We start from the raw sequence: 25,277 nt of genomic DNA, 5'->3' as shown, positions 1-25,277 counted from the left end.
GTCTTTCATTTGTGCTCATCAGTTTTATATTTTACAAATTTCATTAAGTTACTCTACTCTCTGATCGGTTCTAAAGTTGTTTCCTCATCATAAACAGACCTGTTTTGTTTCATTCACACATGTTTAATATACAAACCCTGCATATTTAGGCTGAGTTCTTCTCTCAAAATGAAAACACTCTGTGAACACCTTGTGATGTCATCAAGTGGTGATACAGGAAGTGCTCCACTGTGTTTTTAAACTCCATACACCTTCACTAGAATCATTTGGATCATTTCAGCCCTGGAATTGCCAATCTCCACTGAGGAGAGGTAAAAGGAGCTGTTAACTTCAAAACTATCACTTCATGACATCACAAGGTGGAACAGAGCATTTTGACCTTTGAAGATGTAGACAGACTAATAAAGTATTACTCAAACATGTGTGAATGAAACAAAACACAACTCCAGGTCTGTTTTTGAGGAGGGAACAGCATTAGAACAAGGATTAATGCTACAATGGTCAGTTTTGTGTCATATGGGACTTTTAATCTTGTATGGGGTAGGTTAACACTTGTCTTTCTTGGGTCCTGGTTTGAGCCCAGTTTAGTCAAGATTTAGACTTGGTTTGGCCCAGTTCTAGTCCTGGCTTGGCAGGGAGCGGGCACTTAGCAACGCTGTCAATCAAACCTGTTGCCAACGCTGAGTGACTTCGGGAAAGTAAGGCACCTGATTTGTCTGTTATTAATGTTCATATCTTGATTTACAGACACAATAGTGAAATAAAACCCCCAGAATCATGTAGAGCGGTTAAATACGAACATTTTAAGACCAAAATAACAAGTCTGACAGCAGCATTTACAGAGAGAGGGGACATAGTTTAACTGATGGAGCCGGAAGAGCGCCAATGCTCACTTCCTGTTTGGACGGCTAGCAGGTTAGCTACGTCCATTTATATATACAGTCTATGGTGGAGACATCTGTATATCTAGTATAGTCTTTTTACCTTTTATAGTTATAGCAGACACATTTATGTAATCTAGTCCTTTTTCCTGTTCCTTATGCGTGTAGGAAGATGCATGCCAAATTAAATGAAACTGCCAATGGCAATTCTTTCAGTGAATATAGAAAAAAAAATGTAAAATTGAAGATGGAGACAGATCTGAGCCAGGTATAAAAATGAGCCAAACTTCAGGCACTGAGCCTCTCACAAAACTCCCTGAAAACATCCTGGTGTTTTAGCATTGCACTGAGTAAAAACATGAGACAGTAAAGCAGCACCAAGGTGAAGCCCAGCATCCTCCTGATCTTCAATTTACACGAGGCAAAAGAAACGATGAAGATGAGGAGCGCCAAGGAAAACAATGAAATGAAGCAGGTGAGTCCAGTGCTGCTGACGTCCAGGGCCGCCCAACCCCTGACCGCAGAGAAGACCAGCCACGACACAGGGAGTCTGCAAAAGAGACAGAGGAGAGAGGGAGGCATTAAAACAGACACAGAGGAGAGGAAGATGCATTAAAACAGAGAAGGAGGAGAGGGGGACGCATTAAAACAGAGACGAAGGAGAGGCAGAGGCATTAAAACAGAGAAGAGGAAGGGGCATTAAAAGAGACGGAGGAGAGGAAGAGGCTTTACAAACAGAAACAGGGGAGAGAAAGAGGCTTTACAAACAGACAGAGGAGAGGAAGAGACACTAAAACAGATACGGAGGAGAGGAAGGGGAATTAACACAGAGACAGAGAAGAGAGGGGGGCATTAAAACAGAGAAGGTGGAGAGGAGAGGAAGAGGCATTACAAACAGGGACGAAGGAGAGGAAGAGGCATTAACACAGACACTGAGGAGAGAAAGAGACATTACAAACAGAGATGGAGGAAAGGAAGAGGCTTTCCAAATGGAGACGGAGGAGAGGAAAAGGCTTTACAAACAGAGATGGAGAAGAGTAGAGGAAGAGGCTTTGCAAACAGAGACGGAGGAGAGAAAGAGACTTTACAAACAGAGATGGAGGAGAGAAAGAGGCTTTATAAACAGAGACGGAGGAGAGGGAGAGGCACTAAAACAGATACGGAGGAGAGGAAGAGGCATTAAAACAGACGGTGGAGAGGAAGAGGCATTAACACAGAGACTGAGAGGAAGAGGCATTACAAACAGAGACGGAGGAGAGGAAGAGGCATTAAAACAGACGGTGGAGAGGAAGAGGCATTAACACAGAGACTGAGAGGAAGAGGCATTACAAACAGAGACGGAGGAGAGGAAGAGGCATTAAAACAGACGGTGGAGAGGAAGAGGCATTAACACAGAGACTGAGAGGAAGAGGCATTACAAACAGAGACGGAGGAGAGGAAGAGGCTTTACAAACAGAGATGGAGAAAGGGAGGCATTAAAACAGAGACTGAGGACAGGAAGAAGCATTACAAACAGAGACAGAGGAGAGGGAATGTTTGAACTTTTATTTACACAAAGTTGTTCTGCCGTTACTTGAGATAATTAACAGCTACGTAAACATACGTTTCAATATCAGAATCGGTATTAGAACTGATAAAGCTGGATCAGTGCATTCTATTTGTTGTTGTCGATTTTTAAGGTCGGCCTCAGGTCCAACACAACCATGACATCATCTGTAAAAACAGTTCAGCATCACACCAACACTAGAATCATTTGGATCATTTCAAACCTTGAGCTGCCAATCTCTACTGCACTAAAGGCAAAAGGAGCTGTTAACTTGAAAACTACCACCATGACATCACAAGGTGGAACAGAGCATTTTGAGCTTTGGAGATGTAGACAGACTTATAATAAAATGTTACTCAAATATGTGTGAATGAAACAAAACACAACTCCAGGTGTGTTTTTGAGGAGGAGCCTTAGAACATGGATTAAAGCTCAGGTGAACCAGGTATTGAGCAGTGCCATTTAGACACTGCGTCTCTCTTACCCCAGAGTGATTTCGTAGATGTTACTCCCTAAAGCGATGGAGGTTGGCGTGTCAGTCAGACCTCGGCGAGCCGCAATCAGAGCCGTGATGAGGACGGGAAGGTTCACCTGTGCAGTGAGCTGGTCCATGATGTGCTCTGGGACAAACACTGCCTCTGCCACCTGAGAAAACATCAACAAGCTTTTTCCATTTTAAACACGTAGACAGGCTTTAATTTGGTTCTACCTTTGCAGATGATGTCATCAGCATTTCCTGGGGATGTGAAGCTAATTGCAAGCACTACACTGTCTGAAGCTCTGTTACTCAAGTTAGACTTTAATCTGATCTTTATTTTACCACAATCTGACAGTCACAAGCTAGCTAGCATTAGCCAACAATTTTTCAGTGAGTCACTCTTAAATTTTTGTATAAAATAAAACTCCTAAACAGGACCATGAACACTCGGATTGATCACAGACTCCTGAACATGTGCTCTTTAAATCTATTTAAAACTTTTTTGTCAGTGTTTGCTGATGTGGAAACTACTCAACATTCCACCATAGAGATACATGTAGAACACCCCCAGTATGATGTCACGACAGAGTATCAACAGAGCCAAAATTTACCGTATGTGCCCACCACACGATCAGGTACAAGAACACGTTCATCCACACCAGGGACCCCAGCAGAGACAGAACAACAAACTTTCGGGATTCCTGAAAACAACAAAAACAAAAGATTAAAACTTGAATTTTTAATTTTATATTATTGTTGTGTATGAGTAAAGATAAGACATAAGTTATTAGCAATACATGGTATTGATGAAATGGTCTTGTAAAGATGTTTGGACTATAAAACACTTATGGTGATGGAGGGCAACACCTCATGACATCAGCAGGTGGAATAAAACATTTTGAACTGGTAAAAATGTGCAGGATTACTCAAACATGCTTGAATGAAACAAAACTGATTACAAAACAACATTTAAGATGACTAACCAAAAAAAAAAAGATTATTGATACTTTGCAGAAGATCATTCACATTCCCTAGGGGAGTGATTCAAACTGGAGGCACTGCTCTGTCTGACACTCTGTTACTCAAGCTAGATTTTAGATTTTTTGTGAGCTTATTTTAACACAGTCTGACCATAAAGATCTGATTTATCTGAACTACAACAGATGAGCTGATTTGTGCTGTTAAGGAAGGGACTCCCAAATAACATTACAATCACAAGCTAGCTAACATTAGCATTAGCATTAGCCAACAGTTTTTCAGTTAGTCACTCTCACCTTCTTGTGTAAAATCAAACTCCTAAACAGTACCATGAATGCACGGATTGATCATAGTTTTTGCTAATGTGTGTATTGTGTCTACATGGTAACATTCTGCCATAGAGATACATGTAGAAAACCCCCAGCCTGATTTCGCTGCAGAGTATCAATAATAAAGGCCCTTGGTGTTACTAAACCAGAGCAGATGGCGTTTTTTGCGTTGGCATCACCTGTTTGCGCACATCAGGTAGAGTGAGCCACAGAGGGAGCAGAGCCGGGAGCCGGAGCAGGTACAGACCTCGGCCACACCTGGACCCGGGCCACCGCAGTGACAGAGGTGAGCTCTCATTCACCAGCTCCGCCCTGGATTCCGCCTCCTCCGGGTGAGAGGCGGAGCGTCTGATGTCTTTGTGGCTCCCGTTGTGGTTTCTAGAAGCTTCGTCTGACCCATCTCCCACTGTTTCCTGCAAGATATTTAAAGAGCCTATATTAAACAAAACTGACTTGTAGCTTTAAACCATGTTCTAATACTGTTCCCTCCTCAAAAACAGACCTGGAGTTGTGTTTTGTTTCATTCACACACGTTTGAGTAACACTTTATTATTAGTCCATCTAAATCTCCAAAGCTCCAAATGCTCTGTTCCACCTTGTGATGTCATGAAGTGGTAATTTTCAAGTTAACGGCTCCTTTTACCTTTAGTTCAGTAGAGATTGGCAATTCAAGGGCTGAAATGATCCAAATTATTCTAGTGAAGGTGTATGGAGTTTAAAACACAGTGGAGCACTTTCTTTATTACCACATGACATCACAAGGCAGAACAGAGTGTTTTCAGTTTGAGAGAAGAACTGCCTAAATATGCAGGGTTTGTTTGTTATACATGTGTGAATGAAACAAAACATAAGTTCAGGTCTGTTTGTGATGAGGAAACATTAGAAGACAGATCAGAGTAGTGTGATATGGACCTTAAATGGGATTTGTGGAGTTTAAACCTTTGTTATAACAGTTTATTTTTGTTTATAATTAACTTTTATTTACCTATTTGGAAAATATGGAAATGTTTTTGTTTTTTGTTTTTTTTTATTTCCAGTTTTGTATTTGAATATTAAACTTAATCCACAGACTGTTTAATAATCATCTTAACTTTCAGAAGAGGTTTTTATTTCTGTGCCTGAAAATGAAACATAAAAACAAAAACCTGTTTCAAAGACAAACTCACTCAGATAAACTGGTATGAAGTGAATCTCTGAAGGAAACATCAGGTAATATAATATAATCAATTCTAATAATTATTATATTGTTTAATGAAGTATTATTTAAATTATAATTATTAATAATGAATTGCATATATATGTGTGTGTGTGTGTGTGTGTGTGTGTGGGGGGGGGGGGGGTGCGTGCGGGTGTGTGCGTGTGTGTGGGGGGGGGGGGGGTAGAAACACATGTTTCACACATTATAGGAAACAGATCATTTACATTTCTACGGAGAATGAGGAAGAGAAGAAGAAACTTGCAAACTTTTGCCTAAAACATAATAAAAATATTAGGCCTGTCATGATAACACACCTAAAAGCTGACATATACAAAGAGAAATACAGCAGTAAACCATAATCATGAAACTACTTAATGCCAATGATTAAGATTAAAATAAACAGCATAATTAAAAGGCGGAACGAACCAATATTGTAATGAGCCACAGAAGTGACTTATTCAAACTAAAATCTCCTCAATGTCACAAAAAACACCACAGTAAATATTGAGCAGAGCTCGACCGATTTATGTGTTGGTCGATATATGGCCCCGATATTTGGTCATTTAGCATAATGGCCTATTAATTTGGGCCTTAAATCTCCAGCAGAGGCTGATATTTGGTTTGTGCTCAACAAACAACTGTACAAATGTGCCTCCAGCTCTCTGATCCAGTTGAAACAGGGCTGTGGGGGAGTTTGGAATAAATTAATATTGTATACTTTAGGTGAGAGTATCTAAATCAGCCCTATATCAGCAGAGCTTATCACATTCTAAACAATTGGTATCGGCCAAGAAAAACCCCACATCGTCAATCTCTAATATTGAGTTTTCTTGTGTTTGGTGTTCTGTATATCTGCATTTCACGCGAAGCACTTTGCTCAGCTAACATTGTTTTAAATGTGGTTTTAAATGTCCTATAGAAATGAACTTGAACTGGATTGAAACTGAACAATAATTATCATGATAGAAGAAATAATTTGGGATATTCTCACTGTACACTCACCTTTCCATGTTCGTTCATAGCGATAACTGTGCTTCTGTGTTTGTGCAGAAGTCCCCTGACAAACCTCTCAATCTGCACATTGAACTTCATAAAGACCAAATACAGAGAGTAGCCCCCGACCAGCATCAGGCTCTCCCACCACACGATCACATTGTCCAGGAAGAAGACGATGAGGAGGATCAGGTCCATGATGTAGAAGGACATATCTCTGAAGAGCGGCCACCAGGTCAAATGCAGCATCTCCCGAGAAAACAGCGCACACATCCCAATCACAAACATAATGTTGAAGACCGCTGACCCCACTATACTGTTGATCCCTGCTTTTTCCCCTGACAGGAACAAGCCCATGAAGGAAGCAAAGAATCTGGGGGTGGAACTGGCAGCAGCCATGATGGTTGCTCCCCCCACACTATTAGATAAGGCAAAAATATCTGTGATAACTCTCAGTGCAGGAACAAAAAACTCTTCCAACAGTATTACAAGTGACACAAACATGTACAGGACTCCAGTGATGTGTAAAAGCACCCAGCCTCTCTTCCGCTCCTCAAGTGAGAACACATCCAAAGGGAATTTCTCCATACCTTTTGGTGTTTCTGTCGTTGGAGGTGCCAAAGTTGAGGATTCAGTAGTTTTAAAATGAATTTGTAAAATCGTTGTGGGGTGAGGAGCATTGGTGGTTGAGTCCTCCTGCTGTGTGTCCAAGTCACGCAAGAAATTGGTCTCTCGTGTTGTCTGGGCAGTGGTCTGGGCAGACGGGGGGTGTAATTCTTGTATAGAAGTATCATCTTCATCTGGGCTCTTATGAGGGCTCTCTGTGATCACTTCATTGGATCCAGCTCCAAACACACACAAGAACATGGCATAGAGGAAACAGCACTTTGGTTTCCACTTCATCTTGTTTGTTAATGTAATCCAAAACTTCTTGCGCCACAGCAAAGTCTCTATAGAATGAGCAGAGCAAAGTGTTATATAACAACTTTACAACAGCAGGGTACATAGCATTACTGTTACGACCCATTATTAACATGTACACTGCTTATAAATTAGAATGGGTACTATTCTGCACAAAAATAGTAAACCACTGCAATGTAAAGGCTAAAAGAGGACATAGAAACAGTATTTGCATCATTTTACTGAAAAGATGAACTAGAATGCAGCACCAGGTTTAGTTGGGTTGAAAAAGCGTTTTCGTCGTTATTTAAGCTTTATGCAACTTTGTGAGGTATTGAATAGTAATTAGCAGATTTTCGCAAAGAAGAAGATAGTTGTGAAAAGTCCTACCTTTAAGCGTGTAGTTTGCAGATGTGAAGTCAAACAGCTCTTCTCTGCCTCCCGTGGTGAAAACAAATAATAGCGTTGTTTTAAAAACAAAACTCTGAACTTAATCATCTTAAAGTAGTCTGATCAAATCTAAATTCAACTAAATTCTGTGAGTAAATTTATGCAGACACATTTAGTGACATCAACGTTTAGAAAGAAGCGCAAAGGCTGCTAGGAACTATTAATGCGGAACTATATACAGCGCTAAACTGTTCACACTCGGAAAATAATTCTGGCGTACATTCACACAAGAACTGGATAAACAAAGGTCCACAGAGGCGTGTAAATGAGTTTCTGCGATCTTTTATGGTACCCCACAGTTTCGACATCGCTTTAGTAAACACATAAATCCATAATGAATCTAACTTTGCTATTTTAAGAGCGGCAGCATCTCGTAATATCAAGTTTTTTTTTAATGGTCAGTTGGCTGTAGTTCTGCACAGAGTCTAATCGAGTGACTGTATTTGATTTTCCTCCATAGTTTTCAAGCTGATGTTGTGTGGTGTATGTTTGTGACTTTGCCGTGGACCCCGTGAGACTGCAGCATGCCTACCGTGGTGCTGATGGATGTGTCTCTGTCCATGACCCGGCCGGTGGCGCAGGATGGCAGTGAGGAGTACCAGAGGAAAAACTTGGCCGTGCACGGCCTCAACATGCTCTTTGAACACATGGCGTCCAATTATCGACTGGAGTTCACCGCACTAATGGCCTTTTCGTCTCTCTGGGAACTTCTGGTACCTTTTACCAGAGATTACAACGCGTTACAGGTATGAACAGTGTGCCCAGAGCAGTGTTTTCCTTTAGACTCCAGAGAGTCGATGGTGGCACCAATCAGATTATTCAAATGAAAATATCTCATAATTAATTGTATTAGTGTAAGTGTTGCATAAGGCCTTTAAATAGCTCCAGTAACAGTTATGTCTAAATATTTATATTATAATGGGTTAGAAAGTGGGATTTTGTTTAGTGTAGGATGTTTTTAGAATATGAACTATTGTGGGCCAACATTAATCTTTGCTATTAATGGACAAACGGTGTAAGCAAATGAAATTCTTTTAAATGTTTAATTCTTCCACTTTGTTGTTTTTGTAGGAGGCTCTAAGTAATTTGGAGGATTATGATAAGACTTGTTTTGAGTCGGCTCTCCATGGAGTGAGCAACGTTGTTCAGCAGGAGTGGGGCAGTGCGTGTCCCTGTCAGGTCTGTGGAGCTATAAGCAAACTACATTAAACATATCTATTGAACTGTTATTACTTCCAGGTCCTATATTACACAAAACTGACTCTTGTAGCTTTAAGTCATGTTATAATGTTGTTCCCTCCTCAAAAACATACCTGGAGTTGTGTTTTGTTTCATTCACACATGTTTGAGTAACACTTTATTAGTCTGTTTACATCTCCAAAGCTCAGAATGCTCTGTTCCACCTTGTGACGTCATCATGCAGTAGTTTTAAAGTGAGCAGATATTTTTAGCTGCAATTTAAGTGTTTTATTCTACAGTACACTGGAATAACGATACTTTTTTATTGTTTTACCTCTTGTTTAGTTATGATTACCACAGAAAGTGTACAATATCTCCAGCTGTACTGAGGGGTGAAGAGGTTTCTATGAGGCTAAAGTAAACTGTAGCTTTAAAGTTTAGCAATTCTAGGGCTGAAATGTATGGAGTTTAAAACACAGTGGAGCACTTCCTGTATTACCACATGACATAACAAGGTAGAACAGAGTGTTTTCAGTTTGACAAAGAAATTCAGCCTAAATATGCAGGGTTTTGTGTTAAACATATGAGTATCTTAATCTATAATAATTATATCTTTAGTGAATTTAACACTGAATTTATGTAAAAACGCAACATTAAATGTAACGTATGTTTTTTATTCAATAAGATTATGGTGTTTGGTCTTCCAGTCATCACTGAATATGTGTTTATGGGTTGAGATGTTCCATTTTAGAACTCTACTCTACTTACTCTAACTCCACTACTTCTGTATTTTTATTTTTATTTTTTAAACTTTTCTTTTCAACTTTTTCTTCACAAACTGCCACTGAACTGATGTAAAGATATGATGAGTGTCTTTGTAATCCCTCAGCTGTCCAGGTTTGATCCATAGCAAAAGACAAAGTTTAAATCTGTCAACTGGACAAATTGTTGTAGAAGCCGCAGCGCCTGTCTGTCTGTCTGTCAGTCACTCACTCACTCACTCACTCACTCACTCACTCACTCACTCACTCATACAAATACATTTTTTATACAGTTTATGGTACTATCCCACCAAACCAAGTCAGAATTAGAAAAACATGAAAACCTGTCACTTCCACTTAAGGATGATGGAGCATGAGCCTAATGAGGACTGAAGATGCCCTGGATCAGAGAAGGCACTGACAAGGCAACAGAAAGTGGAAACATAGCATTGCTGGAACATTACAGTCTATATGGCAGTGTCTTACATCATTATATTATCCTACATATAACATGTCAGATCCTCTTACTTTTGACGTTCCCATGTTCATTCATTAGCTCATAAGGACGTACTCGTGTTCATTCTCCTTGTGTCCCAAAGATGGTGCTGGTGACTGACGGTTCTCTGGGGATCGGAAAAGGCTCTCTCCGCCATTCCCTCCAAGCCCTGAAACATCGCGGGGAAGACAAGAAGTTCCCACTACCGTTCCCTTTCCCAACTAAACTCTATGTGATGTGTGTGGCTAATGCAGAGGAGGTAAATTATATCTCAATGCGTGCCATATGTCTGTTCTTCGCACAAATCTATCTAAGCATGTGTACATGTGTACATTTGTGTGTAATTGCAGTTGCAGATGACCGATGCCATGGAGAATTTGGAAGAACTTCTGTGTCTGAGTGGAGGGGATGGGCAAATCTTTACTGTGGATGGACAGATCTGTATGAAGAGTGTCCAGGCCATGTTTGGGTATGACAAGTCACAATCCACAGAATATAATATCAGATTTTATATTGGAAATTATTTTATTAATAAGCAAATGCAACACAAATCCACCCATGTAGCACATATAATAACAAATATGCTAATTGGCCTATCCATTTATTAGACATGGAAACTGGGTAAATGAGGATCTCTTGTGGCTAGAGTCTTTCATAGTGGATAGGATTTTTAACAGTTGCAACTAAAATTCACACATAAGTCTAAGCAAATTTTACAAATTCTACATAATATTCTCAATGTTAACTGTATATTACTAAACTGGATGAATACATATACTGTTGCAATAGTAAGTCTGCCACTCTGGAGACATCACTTCTTCTTGTTTAGTGGCCTGGATTGTCTTTTCTGTGAAATATTTTTGTCCTGAGCTCTGTTATGGTTTCAATCCACAGGAAGCTGATAGACTACGCGTACACTCCCTTCCATGCGGTTCTTCACTGTGGGAACCTGTCCTCAGATGTTCAGGTGTTCCCCCGTCCTGAGCCCCTTATAGTGGATGAGGAAGTGGAACCCATGCCACGCGCTGTCAGCTCAGGTGCCATTTTGAAAGAACACTGTGATGCCACACTGACACCACTCGATTTGAGTTTAATGTTTAATATCTTTAAGATCTGGAGATCGTTGGATTTGTTGAAATTGCTGATATCGCCAGCCCTCCTGTTATTTCCAGACACTTGGTTCTGCCTATTGCTGTCAACAAAGGTAAGAGCATAGACTGTACACACATGGACAAAATTGTTGGTACCTGTTGGTTAATGAAAGAAAAAAAGTCACAATGGTCACAGAAATAACTTGAATCTGACAAATGTAATAAATAAAAATTCTATGAAATTTAACCAATGAAAGTCAGACATTGCTTTTCAACCATGCTTCAACCAACAGAATTATTTTTAAAAAATAAACTCATGAAACAGGCCTGGACAAAAATGATGGTAACCTTAACTTAGTATTTTGTTGCACACCTTTTGAGGCAATCACTGCAATCAAATGATCCCTGTAACTCAATGAGATTTCTGCACCTCTCAGCAGGTATTTTGGCCCACTCCTCATGAGCAAACTGCTCCAGTTGTCTCAGGTTTGAAGGGTGCCTTTTCCAGATGGCATGTTTCAGCTCCTTCCAAAGATGCTCAATAGGATTTAGGTCAGGGCTCATAGAAGGCCACTTTAGAATAGTCCAGTGTTTTCCTCTTAGCCATTCTTGGGTGTTTTTAGTTATTGTTCTGTTGCAAGACCCATGACCTGCGAGTGAGGCCAAGCTTTCTGACACTGGCCAGCACATTTCTCTTTAGAATCCCTTGAGAGTCTTGAGATTTCATTATACCCTGCACAGACGAATGGTGCGATCTAACACTGATCCTTGAGCTTGAAGTTCACCTTTAATCTCTTTAGAAGTTTTTCTGGGCTCTTTTGTTACCATTCGTATTATTCGTCTTTGATTTGTCATCAATTTTTCTCCTGTGGCCACGTCCAGGGAGGTTGGCTACAGTCCCATGGATCTTAAATTTCTGAATAATATGTGCAACTGTAGTCACAGGAACATCAAGCTGCTTGGAGATGGTCTTATAGCCTTTACCTTTAACATGCTTGTCTATAATTTTCTTTCTAATCTCCTGAGACAACTCTTTCCTTTGCTTCCTCTTGTCCATGTTGACTGTGGTACACACCGTGTCACCAAACTGCACAGTGATGACCTGTAGCTCTATATATAGGCCCACTGACTCATTACAAGATTGTAGACACCTGTGATGTTAGTTAGTGGATACACCTTGGATTAACATGTCCCTTTTGTCACATTATTTTCAGTCTTTTCTAGGGGTACCATCATTTTTGTCCAGGTCTGTTTCATGAGTTTATATGTTTACATAATTGTGTAATTATGTTTAAATAATTCTGATGAAGCATGGTTGAAAAGCAATGTCTGACTTTCATTGGTTCAATTTCATAATTTTTTTATTTATTATTACTTTTGTCAGATTCAAGTTATTTCTGTGACCATTGTAAGTTTTTCTTTCATTAACCCAAGGGTACCAACAATTTTGTCCACGTGTTTATATAGACGGACATATCTAACACGCTAGCTGCTGCATTCTGTAAAGATCAGGGGTTTATTCTGAAAGGGGAGTTGCCGGTGCCACTTTCTGTTTTCTTTCTGGTAAGATTTAATAGTCATGGCAGGGGGTGGGACAGCAAATGGACAAAAAAAATGGAACAAATGGACCTTCACTTTACGAAGATGTTATATTAGAGTATATTTTTTGTTTTTTTTTAAGTCTATTATTTAAATTATTTTAAGCTATTTATCTATTATCTTGTTTTATTGCATGTACCATTTTCCTTCTGTTCTTTAACTGTGCAGTGCAATACTGGAATTTCCCCACTGTGGGACTGATAAAGGCATATCTTATCTTATCTTAAAATGTCTCCTAAGAAATAGCATCTAGCTTGAAGGGGAAAAAGGTATTTTGTTAATTGTATGTTTATATGTTTTATAATGCTCTTGTTTTTGGCGTAAACTAATTCACGGTATATGTTTGATATGTCACCCTTACGGCAACTATCTGTACGAGTGTTTATTCAGCTGTATGTTTCAAATAGGAAGTGAACATGAGCACACTTGCAACTCAGTCAGCTCTGATTCCCTTCCTATTAATCCTGATGGGGAAACAACATTGAAACATAGAGCAGAAAATCATGTAATGTGGGCCTCTAAGAGCTCAGAAATCAAGTTTAATAGTTGTAATATTGACCTATAGTTTTGCTCTGCAGCAGATGTAGATGAGGTGAACACAGGAGCCACAGAGGAGCTGGAAGAAGAGGCTTCGACGAGTCAAATGGCAGGGAAGAGCCCAAACTTCTGTGTCCTGCTCCACGGCAGTCTGAAGGTGGAGGGCATGGTGGCTCTGGTCCAACTGGGGTCTGTTTTCATGTTTTCTGTTGGTTTGTTTCATTATATTACTGTGTCCTCTCTGACTGTGGCCTGTGCTTTAGGCTTGAGTGGTTTGGTATGCTCTACTCTCAAGCAGACAGTAAAAAGAAGTCCAACCTGATGATGTCACTATTTGAGCCCGGTCCAGACCCGCTGCCTTGGCTGGGGAAGATTTCGCACTTGGGACCAATCTCAGGTAATTATATAGTCTGGGTAAACTGTCGGCTGTTTGAGGAGTAGAACAAAGTTTGTGTTGAGTTGTTTTGATCTGCAGCTGCTGTGTGCATTTTTATTTATCTTGAAATACACGTGAATGGTTGAGTTGAGCTGTATGTCAGATGACCTTGAATATCGTTAATATTCATATGGAAAATATAGACCTCCTGATCAAGGTCTGATCTCGACTGACCTCAGAAGCTAGGCCGGACTGGGTCTGGTTAGGGCTTGGATGGGAGACTGCTGGGAATACCAGATGCCACAGGGGGGCGATAGTGACAAAAACTGTCACTATTATTGTGAATGCTGTTTATGTGCAGGATTTGAATATTGGGAACATCATGTCTAAAAATAAATGGCACAAAATCCTACAGGAAAAATGATTAAAATACATAAAACTTTAATATTGTTTGCACTTTTGTGGGTGTGGCTTATGCAGCCCTTTTTGTCTGATATGTAAACCTCAAGATTTAAAACATGTTTGAGCACATTTCTATTAAATTCAGTATGTTCTTATTACCTGGAGAGTGGAGACCAAATTTTCATTTTTATAAATATTGCCCATCTCCTGCATGTCATGTTTTGTTGAAATTACTTCTCAAAGGAATAATGTGTCTTTCTTTTGAATAACAGAAGCGGTAGAGAATCCTTATGGAGAGGATGACAGTAAAAGCCCATTTCCTGTGCAGCCTCCAGTTAAACGCAGCTACGCTCAAAATGTCACCGTTTGGATCAAAGCCAGCGGACTCCAGGTAGAAGCACACCATTCAGACGGCATTATGAACTGCAGTGTTTTCATTATGAAAACTCTGAATCTGTCTAATTGCAGTGTTTTCATTATGAAGACTGAATCACTGCAGTGTTTTTATTATGAAGACTCTGAATCAGCCTAACTGCTGTGTTTTCATTGTGAAGACTCTGAATCAGTCTAACTGTAGTATTTTCATTATTGTATCATATTTAGACGGATGTGCAGAAGATCCTAAGGAACGCCAGGAAGTTACCAGATAAAACGCAGACTTTTTATAAGGTAAATTATTTTTAACTGTTGATTTTTCAATGCATGATCTTTAGCTTCCGTTATACACATGTTTCAGAGATGAAATACTAAGACATGGCAATTAGCAATTTAATGGTGAAATTTCCTCAAACATCACCACTTCACAGGTTTCAGCTGCCTGTTATATGGTGCTATTTTGAGGACGGATGACCTTTTTAAAAGATATTTTGTTTTGAATTGTTAATTGCTATAGCAACAGTCTCACCTTCTGAAACCCCCATGGATAAACAGGAGGTTGAAACCCATGAACAGGCAACATTTTGACTTTTCTTTATTCAAAAGATGGATATCTTGTTTTAGATTGTTAATTGCTATGGCAGTAGTCCTAATTTCTCATCTTTCTAGTAGCACACCACCTCGTCCTGCGTCAGTAAAGGCCATATCGCACTACTCTGATCTGTTTCTAATGTGGTTTCCTCATAACAAACAGACCTGGAGTTGTTTTGTTACATTCACACATGTTTAACACACAAACCCTGCATATTTAAGCTTCTTCTCTCAAACTCAAAACACTTGGGGTGTCATGAAGTGGTAATACAGGAAGTGCTCCACTGTGTTTTTAAACCTTCACTAGAATCATTTAGATAATTTCAGCCCCGGAATTTCTAATCTCCACTTGAAAACTACCACTTAAAAACCACTTCATGACATCACAAGGTGGAATAGAGCATTTTGAGCTTTGGATATGTAGACAGACTAATGATAAAGGGTCACTCAAACTTGTGTGAATGTAGCAAAACACTCCAGGTCTGTCTTTGAGGAGGCAACTGCATTAGAACATGTCTTAAAGCTCATGTGTAATATAGGAGCTTTAGGTAGGCTTGTTATTTGAATAGATCCATGGGTACTCTAGGTTTGCCCACACACTGTGCTTCTGCTTGTCAACAAGGTGCGCAACTCTTTATAATGTAAATGTAAGCGGCAACTGGAACACATTCAATTCCGTCAGAAACTTGTCTAGAATTTCTTATTCGTCTACTGTTCTTGTGGCTATAGTAGTTGTGACATTTTGGATGTTTTCAGTCTGATGTTGGTCATATAAATACAGATACAAGGAGTCATAATGTTGTCAAATGTGAATCGCCAATAGCTGAGCCAGGATACGTCCGCTGCTGGGGGGGCCCCAGAGACAAATTCAGCTTAGGGCCCCCTGAAAGCTTGGGCCGGCCCTGATGGCAGTAGATCGTATTCCGTTTGTGATTTTAAATCTTGTGTCTACGTGTTAGGAGTTAAACCGGCTGAGGAAAGCTGCTTTGGCGTTTGGTTTTTGGGAGCTGCTGAAGGGAGTGGCCGATCTGTTGGAACGCGAGTGCACCCTGTTACCAGACTCCGCCCACCCCGACGCCGCCTTCCAGCTGTCGCATGCTGCCCAGCAGCTCAAACTAGCAAGCACTGGGGACTCTCAGTACGCCGCCTTCGACCACAACATCGCCCCCATGCACACGGACTTCTCCAGCTGAGCAGGAAAAAGTTTAGAGATTTTTTCATTTGTTTTCTCCTTTTATTTCCAGGATGATTCACAGTGTAGATTCTCACTGAAGTGTCAAAACTATGAACGGACAAGTATGAACATAGTAAACAAAAACACACTGAAAATAACTCCAAACTTGTTCTAGAGTTTAGATTTTTAAAAATCTCCTTTACCCTTTGCTTTTACCCTGGTTCACACTTTTGTCGTTTCTTGACCCTGAGGCTCAGCTGTGAAGTGAAAACCATTTCAGGGACTTCATGAAGCTCACTGAGAGAAGGACAAGAGTTTACAGCTGTCCACAAAGCAAAGGGAGGAGACTCTGAGGATTTAGATATAAATCAGATTACTGCTGGACACTGCTTTAGCTCCTCCCTTTTGATAGATATAACTACAGACAGACATAAGGCAGTGTCCAGCAGTAATCAGAACTGAAGAAATAAAAATAAAGAAAAAACATCGAGTTGATGTGTCCAAACTTTTGCCTGGTAGTGTGTGTGTACATGTGAGAGGAAAACGTTCATATACTGATGTCATGTAAAGGTCAACAAACAGCTGACCCTCTGCAATATGAGACTTGTGTTTATATATTTGTATAAACTTTTCAAAATAGTGAATAGATTTTTACAGTATTCATGGTTTATTGTTACAAACGTGTCTGGAAATTATAAGTTTAAATACACAGCCTCTCAAATCAGAGTAGTAACAAGATGAGTACAGAACTAAAAACAAAACAAACTGCAGTAGTTCTGATCATTGTGTTTTCCTGTTTTTGGCACCAAAGCGTGTTTTCTGTTTGTAAAGATGCTTGAAGTTCATAAAAAGACCTGTAGATACGAGCGCAATTTATTAATAAATATTATTAACTACTTAGCACACATAGATAAATTGTGTTTGCGTGCGTGTGTAATTCACCCAGAAACATGAGTATCAGATGGATGTAGAGGAAAGATGAAAACTTGACAGTCCCGATGTGTTAAGGTAATGAGACGCTGAAGAGGTGATTCTGGTCAAAGATGGGGATGGATTGTACCACAGCAATAGCTAAAAACAACTGAGCATCAGCTGAAAACATAAAGAGAAAATTCTGATAAAAACATAAAAGCCTGACCTTCAGCCAACAATCCCAGAGGGTATAGAGAAATCCAGACTGTATACCGCAGCCAGCTCAAGAGCCTCCACTCTCTGTGGACACATGCCAGCATGTACAAAGGATACCTGCAGAGTCACACATCAGTGTCATCAGAACACATTCTGAAGTTCCATTTATCACCAAAGTAAACAGATGATAAACGATCATATTGAAACTCATTTGTGCCACTGACACAAAAACCCAAGATCAGATTTAAACCACAAAAACTTAAAAATCATGAGCTGCAAGAAATAAACAGCAGAATGAAACAGTTTAGTTGTTAGTTTGAGTCTAATGAGTCAGTTCAAACTTTTACATCTTAAATCAGATCATATAGACAAGAAATGACAAAAAAAAATATATATATATATATACACTCTGTGTATGTGTGTGTGTGTGTGTGTATATATATATATATATATATATATATATATATATATATATATATGTGTGTGTATTTTTTTATTTTTGTTTAGATGAATAAATGCTGTTTTCAGTCTTTGGTATCGGTCAATATCGGGATTCAGCGGATACTTAAAGCTAAAGTACTGCACAGCAAGAAAACAAAAAACACAACTGGCTTGTGCTTGTTTGTGAATGTAAAGTATAAGCATTTAGCTGTGTTTGCAAGGCACAAACTCGGTACAATTCAAGTTTATCTATATGACCAAAGTGCTTCACATGAAAGTCAACAAAATCCACAGTCTCTATAAAGAACTGGTGTAAGTGAGTGTGACGTCACCCACAGTGTTCAGCTCCACATGAAGCTCATCAAGGCCAGCAGTTATAGGGGTCAATTTGAAGCAGAGTTCCATATTTGGAATTCCGACAGTGAGTATCATAGCAACCAAAGAACCAATCTGGAGCGAGGCTGTTGAAGGTAAAGAGCCCCTTCCCACCCGCACCGCTGGTTTAGCAGGGAGCAGGCGCTTAGCAACACTGTCAATCAAACCTGCTGCTAACGCTAGCCGGATCAACCTCAGGGAAAGAAGGCACCTGATTTGTCTGTTCATATCTTGATTTACAGACACAATAGTGAAATAAAAATCCTAGGATCAGCGTTAGGACCAGGGTCAGGATCAGGGTCAGGACCAGGGTCAGAACCTTTGTTTAAAACAAAATAAAATAATTTAACTGTATTTAACAGATCATAAAAATACTGATACTATTTGCTGTAAATATATCTGCTGATTATGACATTGAAAAACACCGCCAGACTGTAAATATAAAAATACACCAGGGTAGCTTTGATTGACAGGGACGCTACGCCCCGCCCCTGGAGAGTTAAGGCCGTTCCTGATGGGCTGCTTCTGTTGTTTAAGGAAGTGCAGGCCGGAAGCGGCAGTAGCAGATGAGATCATGCAGGAAGAGTCCGATACTGGTTCAGAAACGAGTTTGGATCAAAGTTTTCACGTCCTCGTTGGTGTAACCGGAAGTGTCGCGGCTCTGAAACTGCCCGCCCTGGTGTCCGAGCTTCGGCAGCTGTCAGGGGTAAGACTGGACTGTCCCTCTGTCCATCCCTCTGTTAATCCTGGAACCAGTGTCCAGAGATGGAAGAATATTTTAAATTATCGTTACAGAATCCTGAACACTGCAGTGAAGTGTGTTTTGTATCGTGTTCAGTCTCATGATCCAGTCAGAGACTGTGTTCTGAAGACTTGGGCATACGTTTACACTTTACACTGAGATATATTATATTATAGTGAAACACACGTCACAGCGTCACCACATCTATTGATTTATTTTATTTGTCTTGTTTATTTTGTCGCACTGTTTGTTATGCATTAATATATGTCTAATTAGAGAAAGTTCGCGCATGCGCAGAACACAAGAGCTGTGTGTGATAAACTCCAGAGCTGCGGGATCATGTACCTCCAGATGTCACTTTAATTTATGAAAGTAACTGTACTCTGAGTAATACAACATGAAGAGTAATTGTACCAGATTACAGTTACTCAGCATGAGTAGTCAGAGTATGTATTCTCTTTAAATGTATTCAGCTACTTCCCTTCACTGTGTATTGCAGCGTTTGGAGCACAGAATGTATAAATTATTCTATACACAGTTCACGGTGTGGACTAGGACTATGTCTTTGAGATCCTACCACGAGGTGTCACTGTGGTTTGTTATATTAAAAACTGGAGACAAGGTCACGTGAGATACAATCGATGGAATGGTGTCTCGTCCCATTTCTGTTATCTACTATTCTTAATAATAATAGTAGCAACAAAAGAAAAATATAAAACAATCCTCAGACATCATCTTTACCCCATCTATAACTCCGTCCTCAGACCCAAAGCAAAACAAAGAGAACAACTTTCACACATAGGTGTGAAATCACTCAATAGGGGCTTCAGAGACTATGCTAAGTAGGACTCGGGCTCAGTGCACGCTTACTATAGCACAATAGACTTAGCCTACAAACAGAAACTGTAAGCAATTAGCTGGTTCCAGTTTCAGTGTAGTTAGCTCCTTCCTTCAGATAGATGTAAGACAGTGTCCAGCAGCAATCTGACCAGAACTGAAGAAGCGGCTCAGACGAATTGCCAAATGTCTTAACTCCTACAACATTTTGTCCAGTTGACAGATTTTATAGTTTTCTCTTGCAATGGATCAAACACTGATGATGATAATAATAATAATAATAATAATACATTGTTGTTGGTTTCACTTTGTATTTTAAAAAGATAAAAATATGTCAGTGTTTTTTCCTGGATCAAAACAAATCTACCCCTTATCCAGCACCAAACATGGATCTATGAAAAGATCTTATTAAACTCATTGGCACAACACGTTTCAGTTTCTCGTGTTTAAGTTTTTGTTTATGACTCTTGGCCTTAATTGAACCAAAAATCATGACTACATTAAATTGTTTTTTTCTGTAGGTGGAGGTGAAAGTCGTCACTACAGAACACGCCAAACACTTTTACGACTCTACAGAGGTCCCAGTGAAAATCTACAGTGACTCAGACGAATGGGAGGTAAAACTTAAACTGGGGGTTTTAAAATAAATGTGTTTTTGAATTATGCAAAAGGAGACTTAGTGATTAAATTACAGCAGTTTTAAATTATACACATACTTTTGGAAGTCATGGCATCATCTGCGGACTGTTCTCTGTTTACAGCAATGGGCACAGGTCACAGGCACATCTTAAATAGATGTTAAATACTGCTGCTTCAAAGAAACTAAAGTTATCTGGGATATCTGGATATCCCAGATAACTGGAAGATAACCTGGAATTGTGTTTTGTTTCATTCTCATATGTTTGAGTAACCCTTTGTTATTAGTCTGTCTACATCTCCAAAGCTCAAAATGCTCTGTTCCACCTTGTGATGTCATGACCTGGTAGTTTTGAAGTTAACAGCGCCTTTTACCTTTAGTTCAGTAGAGATTGGCAATTCCAGGACTGAAATGATCCAAATGATTCTAGTGAAGCTGTATGGAGTTTAAAAACACAGTGGAGCACTTCTTGTATTACCGCATTACATCGCAAGGTGGAACAGAGTGTTTCAGTCTGAGACAAGAACTCAGCCTAAATATGAAGGGTTTGCGTGTTAAACATGTGTGAATGAAACAAAACACAACTCCACGTCTGTTTGTAATAAAGAAACATTAGACACAGATCAGAAAATAGTCATATGGGCCTTTAATCGTAACATGTGTTTATTTTAGCTCTGGACATGTCGCTCTGACCCTGTGCTTCATATTGAGCTGAGGCGCTGGGCTCACCTGTTCGTCATTGCTCCTTTGGATGCCAACACTCTTGCAAAAATCGCAAATGGAATTTGTGACAATCTGCTGGTATGAAGGTGTAAAAATGCTTTTGATAATAGTTAAGACATTCAAACATAACTTGACCTTTGGCCTCTCGTAGACGTGTGTGGTGAGAGCGTGGGACACGAGCCGTCCCCTGCTCTTCTGTCCTGCCATGAACACCGCCATGTGGAACCACCCTGTCACTGCGGAGCATGTGTCCAGACTAGAGGCTTTTGGATACAGAGAAATCCCCTGTATCTCCAAGAAACTGGTGTGTGGAGATGAAGGTGTGTTCAGTGTCCCACTCACACACAGCCTAAGGTCCCACTGCTGCGCTCACTGTGTCTGGGTAACAAAGACTCTATAAAGAAGTGGACCAAGTGAGTGTTAGCGAGAGTGCTCGGCTCCAGTAAAATAAAGCTCATCAAGTTAACAGTTAAAGGGGCCAATCTGGAACCCAGTTCCATGTTTGGTTGCTGTGATATTCATGGTCAGAATTCCAAAGAGCCAATCTGGAGCGAAGCTGTTGAAGGTAACGCCCCTTCCCACCCACGCTGCTGGTTTAGCAAGGAGTGGCCGCTTATCAATGCTGTCAATCAAACCTGTTGCTAACGTTGGCAGGAGTGACCTTGGGGAAAGAAGGCACCTGATTTGTCTGTTAGTAATATTCATATTTTGATTTACAGACACAATAGTGAAATAAAAACCCCAGGATCAAGTAGAGCGGGTTAATACGAACATTTAAGATCAAAATGACGAGTAACAGGAGCAGTTACAGAGAGAGGAGACACAGTTTTTACATAGGAAGTGAATTGGAGCCAGAGTCGATGGAACTGGAAGCGCACACCCATGCGCATTGGCTAGCAGGTTTGCCATGTCCATTTATGTACAGTCTATGCTTGGTACAAGGCAGGGTAAGTTTATTTGTATAGCACAAATAGTACACAGAGTCATTCAAAGTGCTTTACAGAATAAGAAAGTGATTAAAATCATAATACAACAAATAGAAACATAATATCATAAAATGAACATTAAAAGAGAAGAGACAGAATAAAACCCTTCACTCATATGCACAGCTAAACAGAGCCTGGATTACTGGGAAAATTCAATTTTTTTTTTCCCTCAGAGGCTTTTCAAACTCAAACAGTTCAAATGTTTTGTGAACGCTCATGATCTTATAATCATAAAACACATACTTGTCAATTTATTATATTTCCATACATTTAAAATCTATGCAGTGAGTAGGCCTCTCGCCATAACTCATTTTGAAGTCATGAGCTGTAAGATATAAACAGTAGAAAGAAACTGTTTAGTCGTTAGTCTGAGTCTGTAATGAGTCAGATGAGTTATTTATTCATTATTTTACGGCTTAAATCTGATCAGAAACTGAACGAGAAGTGGATATAGAGATTATAGTGACAGATATGTGTGACTGTATATCTGCTCTACCTGCTGGTCTTGAATGAAATTTTACCTGTAGAAAGACCATTCCCTGTCCTTTTCTGCTCCACACAGCGGCACTTTTAATTTGCTTATCTTTATGTGTTTACAAACAGGAAAAACAACCACAGTGAGAGCAGAGCCACAGGCAGCAGCATCAGGATTTTAATGTTTTTAAACTGTACCCAGGCATTTTACACACTCTCACTTTAGACATTGGCTAATTCTTCCACAAGGTGTCGCTAGCCACTAGACGAGGAGTACTCAAGCGCAAGTTCAAGCCTATCAGTGCCAACAAGTACATTTTGTACACATGTACACATGTGTACACATGTACACATGTTAATCTGGAAAAGTGACATCTGTGTTTAGAGCAGCTAAAAGAACTAAAACCCCATTAGAAACAAAACATTCAAAAGAAGAATCACTCAGAAAGAGAATCTGAAAGGAAATTTGTAGCACTGGCAATGTTGTTACCATACACTGTACAGATAAATGGACATAGCTTACCTGCTAGCTGCCATGTTCTAAGCAGGAAGTGATCATGAGTGCACTTCCGGCTTTACTGACTCCAAATCACTTCTCTCTGTAACTGCTGTTGTCAGAGTCGTTTTGGTCTTAAAATGTTGGTATTAACCTGCTCTACATGATCCTGGGGTTTTTATTTTACTGTTGTGTCCGTAAATCAAGATATGAACATTAATAACAGACAAATCAGACACCTTCTTTCGCCAAGGTCACTCCGGCTAGCGTTAGTAACAGGTTTGATTAACAGTTTTGCTAATCACCCACTCCCAGTGGTGTGGTCGGGAAGGGGCGTTACCTTCAACAGCTTCGCTCCTGATTGGTTCTTTGGTTGCTCTGATACTTGTGCTCGGAATTCCAAATAAGGAACTGGCTCCAAATTGACCCCTATAACTGCTAGCCTCGATGAGCTTCATTTGGAGCCGAATGCTGTGGATGACGTCTCACTCACTCAGTCCACTCCTTTATACAGGAGTTTTTGACGAGGCCACACTCTTAGAAATGACATGTGAAGTTGGAGTATAGCATTGGAATATGACGTTGGCGAGGGACTCTTGCTGTTTGCCAAACCACCAGTATGTTACTCTGTTGCAGGTAAAGGAGCCATGGCGGAGGTGCCCACGATCGTCTCTGCCATCAAAGCGTACCTCGTGCCTTCTTCATGAACCAGATGAGCCCAAAAACGCATGACCTAGAGACGAACAGGAGCCTGAACTCACACACTCTCAGTCAACATTACGACACTGACGCAGAACACAACGCCCCTGGGATGAGGAAATTGACTGCTCACTCTGTGACATCAGCACAAACAGGATTAAAACTATATGATTTTACTGCCAGCTAATTAAGGAGAGGAAGCATTTAGGTTTATTACTCCTGTGTTAAATATTTGCTTTGTCCAAATATTTGTCACTGGGTTTGTTATTAAAAGCTGAACAGTGAATGTTTTCTACAGCAGATTAACACAAAAAGGTTTTGAAAAAGTCAACATTCCCTCAGTAAACAGAAACTTGTTAAACCTGCTCAGTCTTTGGGTCTTTTTAAGCTGCTTGTGTAAAATTCTTCACATCTTCTTTGCTATAAAAATATAAAACCCATGGAAACTGAGTGTGCTCGTATTCGTGTTCAGTTGGTCAGTGGCTTGGACAGGTCAGACACATGGTTTTCAATTCAATTCAATTCATTTATTTTTGTAACGCCCAAAATCACAACAACAGTTGTCTCGAAGGGCGGTTTACATTTAAAGGTTCAGGTTTATAACTTATAGAGACTCGTCCCCATAAAAGTTTGGCCAATCATTAAATATTTTCTTGTTATAAACATTGAACTTCAACCACATTATTGTGTCCACTCCCCTGTCCACACCCATGTCCACAGCCCTGTCCACACCCCTGTCCACAGCTTGCCACATGTTGTCATATTTAGTGTTTACTACTAGTCAAAACCCCAGAAGGAGGGGTATTTGACTTCCAAAGGAGCAGCTGTGGGTCTGTTGTTTCTGTGGTGGAGGACACGGAGCTCTGTGATTGGCTCTGAGTTTTAGCTCTGTCACTCTGTGATTGGCTGTTTGGGCCCTTTTGGCTCTGAGCTCTGAGGATTGTTACATCAGCCCGTGAGCCCAAGGAGCTGAATGACACAGTCACATGCTGCATCTTCCAATCAAACAAAACCAGTCTCTGAACTGACGACGAGATGAAGTCCACTTTAAATTCTGCTGAAGGCTCTGGACCGGGCTCTGGACCGGGCTCTGGACCGGGCTCTGGACCGGGCTCTGGACCGGGCTCTGGACCGGGCTCTGGACCGGGCTCTAACTTTTTTAACTCCCCTCTCAAATCATTTCTTTTTTCTGGCTAAGATCTGTACCTCACTATCTTCAAAGGAGTGAAAATAGTGAGGTACAATAACCCTGTCCTCAGACCCAAAGCAAACAAAAAGAACAAAAGGGAACAGCAGGGTCAGCCCATAGGGCCATTAAAGTTTGAATGGGGATCATTAAGACTGAAACTGGAGACAATAGTTGTTAAAGTTTAAGTGTAGTTAGCCCCTCCCTTCAGATAGATAT

The 25,277-nt window shown here is 40.2% G+C and overlaps 3 protein-coding genes across 3 annotated transcripts; 2 read left to right on the top strand and 1 right to left on the bottom strand.

The window, feature by feature from the left end:
• Nucleotides 1-1,089: 1,089 nt before the first annotated feature.
• On the bottom strand, nt 1,090-7,760 carry LOC117372440 (sodium/potassium/calcium exchanger 2-like). Its single transcript, XM_033968255.2, has 6 exons — nt 7,694-7,760; nt 6,413-7,353; nt 4,392-4,625; nt 3,517-3,606; nt 2,912-3,072; nt 1,090-1,431 (listed from the first exon to the last, which is right to left on the bottom strand). Exons 2-6 carry the CDS (start codon nt 7,304-7,306, stop codon nt 1,170-1,172), a joined length of 1,641 nt encoding a protein of 546 aa, XP_033824146.1. The 5' UTR covers nt 7,307-7,353; nt 7,694-7,760; the 3' UTR covers nt 1,090-1,169.
• Nucleotides 7,761-8,013: 253 nt separating this feature from the next.
• ints14 (integrator complex subunit 14) lies at nt 8,014-17,238 on the top strand. The gene is made up of 11 exons (XM_033968214.2): nt 8,014-8,499; nt 8,825-8,932; nt 10,293-10,448; nt 10,540-10,658; nt 11,084-11,226; nt 11,301-11,393; nt 13,461-13,605; nt 13,680-13,813; nt 14,467-14,585; nt 14,798-14,863; nt 16,120-17,238. The coding sequence occupies exons 1-11, from the start codon at nt 8,278-8,280 to the stop codon at nt 16,351-16,353; spliced, it is 1,539 nt and encodes a 512-aa protein (XP_033824105.1). The 5' UTR covers nt 8,014-8,277; the 3' UTR covers nt 16,354-17,238.
• Nucleotides 17,239-18,814: 1,576 nt separating this feature from the next.
• On the top strand, nt 18,815-24,316 carry ppcdc (phosphopantothenoylcysteine decarboxylase). The gene is made up of 5 exons (XM_033968215.2): nt 18,815-18,984; nt 20,379-20,474; nt 21,167-21,295; nt 21,369-21,537; nt 23,810-24,316. Exons 1-5 carry the CDS (start codon nt 18,853-18,855, stop codon nt 23,878-23,880), a joined length of 597 nt encoding a protein of 198 aa, XP_033824106.1. The 5' UTR covers nt 18,815-18,852; the 3' UTR covers nt 23,881-24,316.
• Nucleotides 24,317-25,277: the final 961 nt, after the last annotated feature.

The sequence above is a fragment of the Periophthalmus magnuspinnatus genome, chromosome 6 (assembly GCF_009829125.3).
Source record: "Periophthalmus magnuspinnatus isolate fPerMag1 chromosome 6, fPerMag1.2.pri, whole genome shotgun sequence".
NCBI lineage: Eukaryota > Metazoa > Chordata > Actinopteri > Gobiiformes > Gobiidae > Periophthalmus > Periophthalmus magnuspinnatus.
Note: the sequence above shows the minus strand (reverse complement) of the source record. Positions and strands in the feature narration are given on the sequence as shown.